The following is a 5,254-nucleotide window of genomic DNA, read 5'->3' on the forward strand; positions in this document are numbered from 1 at the left end:
AATGAGGGTGGGCTTGTGTGTGTGTGTGTGTGTGTGTGTGTGTGTGTGTGTGTGTGTGTGTGTGTGTTTGTGTGTGTGTGTGTGAGAGAGAGAGAGAGAGAGAGAGAGAGAGAGAAAGAGGTGCTGCATCAACCCAGCAAACAGCAGCAGCGCTAGCAGCAGGCTGGGTTTACAGATCTATTGTTCCCTGTTTTATTACGACCAGACCTGCTCTCTCCCTCATTAAGGATCCAACAGAGAGAGAGAGAGAGAGAGAGAGAGAGAGAGAGAGAGAGAGAGAGAGAGAGAGAGAGAGAGAGAGAGAGAGAGAGAGAGAGAGAGAGAGACCTCAGCGTCTTTTGCCTGGGATTACTTCTTCTTCTTGGACCGCTGTGGACAAAGCCGGAGCAGCGAACACACACTCTCCAGTCTCCACCGTGGCCAGGCTCGCTGCCCCCCTCGTCGTTTCATTGGGATCTACTGTACTTGCAGCGTGGAAACCGGTTGGGCTGCCTGAGTGATGGGGATGCTGGGGGTTTCCAGGGGGGCTGTGCTGCTGTCTCTGTGGAGGATAGTGTTGCTCTTTCTCCCCATCTGGGGGCTTGATGCACAACCTGGAGAGGAAACCAAACCCCTCTACGTCTGGCAAACAGGTAAGGTCTGTGGACTCTCCTGGTGGGGCTGGAAATACTGAGCTGCTGCTACTACTACTACTACTACTACTACTACTACATTCAGGATGAAATATTAATATATGAGTGTCTCTGTCAGGCTGGTGTGTCTCAACGACACACAAATGTTTGGTTTGGAGTCCTGACTTTTTAGGATTGAATGGATTCTCATCTGAAGTTTGGTTCCTGAACGCGTATCTTGGCGTTAGTGCACGCTGCTGGGTTGGTGCACGCCACTGGGTTGGTGCACGCTGTTGGGTTGGTGCACGCCACTGGGTTGGTGCACGCTGTTGGGTTTGTGCACGCTGCTGGGTTGGTGCACGCCGCTGGGTTGGTGCACGCCGCTGGGTTGGTGCACGCTGTTGGGTTGGTGCACGCCGCTGGGCTGATGCATTGGGACTTACTGCTGTATAGTGTGCTAACATGTTTGCTGCAGTCCTTCTGACAAACCCCCAGACCGGGGGCTTCATGTGTGCTTCATGTGCTCTGAGCTGATCCAGCTGGGACTCCCTGCACTGCTACTGGACTCGTTCGTCATAATTTGACATACCATTGATGAAATAGTGTCCCGGCCGTATTTAGTTCTCCTGGGAGAGGAGGTATGAATGTTCTAGATGAGAAAAGCTCTCTTTAGAACTGAAGTCTTGATGATGTAGTTGTAGAAAAGTGAGCCTGTGGTGAATGGAGGTGACTTCCACCGGTGTGTGTTCATTGTGGTAGCTTCACAGTGGAGGCAGCGGCGCAGCACAATACTCCCCACTGCTGCTGTTTAGGGTGGTGCCAGACTCCACTGTAAGAGAGGAGCACATGGGCGGGATAACACAATACTGATGCATGGTCCAGCGAGCAGAGTGAGGGATGGAGGGAGTGATGGGGGGAGGAGCCGGGGGTGAGTCACCCCGAGTCATCGGGACACAAGTGCCCTTTGGATGCAGCTGGGGATCAATGTTCTCTTCCTAATCTCTCTCTGGATGTCTCGATCAATGTACTGGCTTTATTGGGATCCTGCAACCCCCAACCAGCAGGAGCTGATCAATGGCTCCAGTCCTGGAATCAATACTGCCTTTAGTGGAGGATAGAATAGAATCTGTACTTTACATTATCATTGTTTTTATTATCTATAAAACGCAGGGTGTAGTCAAGCATCAGAAGACCCACACTGGGTGTGTCCCTGCCCTTTCTAGATGTATGCTACTATTACAGAAAGGAACACAGTCTTACTTTTACATCTAATAAAGCCTAGTCTAATTCAAAGATTTGTTCATCCTGCTGTACTGAATTCACTCTTATAATTTTAGTTTTCACTGCAGAGCTGAAAAAAAGGTTGAACCCGTGTAAAAACAGATTTTAACCTGCTATATATTGTTCTGGATATGCACCAAACTGTGGAACCATCCCCGTCACGAGAACCAATAGGAGTCCAGAGAACACCATCACCAAAAATATCCAACAATACTGATGAAAACCAGAGGAGATACTGGATATGACTCGGCTATGGGTCCTTTGCAAAGCATGATGGGTCCTTCTTTGGTCCATGCCTAAACTTTCAACCAAATTTTATAGAAGTCAGTTGACAAGTTTTATATTTTATAAATCCAAACTGCCAAAAAAGAACAAAATCAGAGATAAAACTGGAGTCAACAGACCACACTATAAGGCTGTAGTTTGGTTTGAAAAAAACAAAAAAAAATTCTTATGCAGAAATGCGTTTGATAAAAGTCAAACAAAAAAGACATTAGGGAGATATATGGAAATAAAAACTTGTTTCCTGTTTAACACCTTAACCTTAACATTTGGACATATAATACTTTGAACTTCACTGGTCTATCTCTGTTTACACGTGTCCCTGTGTTTACTGCTGTTGGTGAGCGTCTTGTTGACGCCCTGACAAAGGCCTGGTGTATAATGTGCTCTACCTCCCACTGCGCCGAGGCAGGGAGGAAGAGATTAACGGCAGAGAAACCAGAGCAGATTGGCCAGACAAAGTTAACCTAGATACGTTCTCTACATGTTTGTCTCTGGGCTTAAGTGTGTCTGCTCTCTGATCCTGGACCTCAGCTCTGGTGCTCTTTGCTCGTCTTCATGAGACGTTTATGGTTTTTATGGCTCTGATGGAGAATCTTAACAACAACGGTTATTCTGTTCCCATTATCTGGGAGGGAGGGGCAGGAAAAAAGATGTCTGCTTCCCTTTTTTGGAAGTGAAATATATATTTTTTTGCTGAGAAAAAGTAATTAAATGCTCTTAATGCCAAAATTAGCCAGGTAGTGATGTGTGTCTGCTCAGGAAGACGATGATCCCACAAGACGCACCATGTAAACACCGATGTTTAATCCGTTTGGCTGAGCCCTGTAGATACAGTCAGATGTGTGTGTGTGTATCCACAGCGCGGTGTTTTGTCACATTACACTACCTGCATATGCGTGGGGCTTTGTCAGAGTGTGTGTTCATGCTCTGTGTGTTTGCCCTTTGGCAGACGACGTGCTTGTATTGTCTCAGCGTTTTGAGCTCAGAAACCAGACTGAGGATCACGTCCCACTTCTGTTCTGTGTGACGTTTGTTCTCCTGGGTTCTCAGAGTCGACACAGAAAGAAGTGTTTGTAACGTCGCTAATCAGTTTTTAATTGTTCTGTCATTCAATAAACTATATGTGTAGGGCAGGAGATGTCTCCTGCCCTGAAATGTCCTTTAATTCCCTATTTATATGTCTGAGTGTCAGGTTTACGCCACGCTGCAGTAAACTGAGGTGATGTGAAGTGGACAAACATTAAATGCTTGTCACAAGTAGATCAATCAAGGTCAGTGTCAGAAACACAAACCCATGAACGTTCAGCTGGAACTTGAAGCTGCTCCTGTGAGAAAAACCACTTTACACACTAGAACATCTGAACGTAGATTAGCTGTAACGTTCTCCCTTTTGTTGCCACAGTCCCCTGACCCATCAAAGCACGGAGTCTATAGAGTATCTGGTACCAGACATTGGCAGCAGGTCCTCCAGGTTATGGACTGGGGCTTCATGGATCCGGTTTGTCCAGAACTCCAAACAGATGCTTGATTATATTGAAATCTGGTGAATTTGCTCTGTGGCTTGTTTGTTATCCTGCTGAGACGCTACCAGGGGAGAGTGTCTTCATGTGAGACTGAACATGGTCTGGAACAACACCTCAGTGTATGGTTCCGTCAAAGTAACACCCAGATGGGGGGCAGGACCCAGTGTGTCCCAGTAGGACATCACAGAGAACATCACAGGACCCAGTGTGTCCTAGTAGAACATCACAGGACCCAGTGTGTCCTAGTAGGACATCACAGGACCCAGTGTGTCCCAGTAGGACATCACAGGACCCAGTGTGTCCCAGTAGGACATCACAGGACCCAGTGTGTCCCAGTAGGACATCACAGGACCCAGTGTGTCCCAGCAGGACATCACAGGACCCAGTGTGTCCCAGTAGGACATCGCAGGACCCAGTGTGTCCCAGCAGGACATCACAGGACCCAGTGTGTCCCAGTAGGACATCACAGGACCCAGTGTGTCCCAGTAGTTGGTGCTCTCAGTAGTGGACGGTTCATCCTGATCTCATCTCGTCTCATTTTATCTCATTTGATCTTATCTTATCTCATTTGGACATGTCAATCCTTCGACTCCCCGTGTTTCCTGCTCCACCCACATCATCTGTGTGGACAGGATGTTCTCCTGCCTGACGTTTCCTCCTGACAGGTGTCATGATGAGGTGCTAATCAGTGTCATTCACTTCACCTGTCAGCGGTCATAATGTTGGGTTTTCTCTGTCAGCCGTTCGTTCTTCTTCTCGTTATTATTTCTACTCTCTGTTCTCAGCTGCTACCAATCAAATGGCTAAAAGTTAGTGTGACTGCAGGAGGCGGGTCCAGACGGAGGACAGGGTGAGGACATTTAGAGTCTAGTGTGACGCAGACGGCGGTGACGGACCAGGGTGATGACATGACTGTCTGTCTCCCCTCATCCATCAGCGTCGATGGAAACAAATGAACGGCTTTGCCTTCATTACCCCGTCTCTGCTGACTGGACAGAGTTGGGACGAGCTGGAGTGGAGCCGTGAGCTCTGATTGGCTGTATTTGGGTCTCATTGAGGACCGTAGCTCTCGTTGCCCGCTTCGGATCAGGTGTTCAGGCTTCCAGCGGTCCAGTTAGCCAGTGTTTGGTGTGGTGTGGGGGTCACCTGTGCACTAAAGGGGGACACACTTTCTGGTACACAGGGAGACCACAAAGGCCTGTCGAGCTGAGGCGGAGCCACGATGATTGATGGTGAATTTGCCCTTACAGACAGGCAGTTTCACAGACACCCAATGAATGGAGGCTATTTAAGGCTTTGTCAGAACAACACGGTGTGTGTGTGTGTGTGTGTGTGTGTGTGTGTGTGTGTGTGTGTGTGTGTGTGTGTGTGTGTGTGTCTGTGTTTGGCCGCAGATGCTCATGGCCATGTGGCACACAAAGGAAGGCTTCACCTCAAGTCACATGGTACAGTCTTTGTTCTTCCCCCAATGCCCCCCCCAAACCCTTCACATACCCCCCCCCACACACCACTCACCCCTACTGAAGGTGACCCCTAACCTCAGATGTAAGGGGG

The 5,254-nt window shown here is 48.4% G+C and overlaps 1 protein-coding gene across 1 annotated transcript in view; it reads left to right on the forward strand.

Annotated features, from left to right (window-relative positions):
• Positions 1-419: 419 nt before the first annotated feature.
• The window catches only part of thsd7aa (thrombospondin, type I, domain containing 7Aa), a 94,459-nt gene continuing 89,624 nt past the window's right edge, over positions 420-5,254 (forward strand). Inside the window, exon 1 of the mRNA XM_068333927.1 lies at positions 420-632. Coding sequence (XP_068190028.1) covers positions 500-632 — 133 coding nt within the window. The 5' untranslated portion in view covers positions 420-499. The remainder of the gene's footprint in view (positions 633-5,254) is intronic.

Source organism: Antennarius striatus, chromosome 14, assembly GCF_040054535.1.
Source record: "Antennarius striatus isolate MH-2024 chromosome 14, ASM4005453v1, whole genome shotgun sequence".
Lineage (NCBI taxonomy): Eukaryota > Metazoa > Chordata > Actinopteri > Lophiiformes > Antennariidae > Antennarius > Antennarius striatus.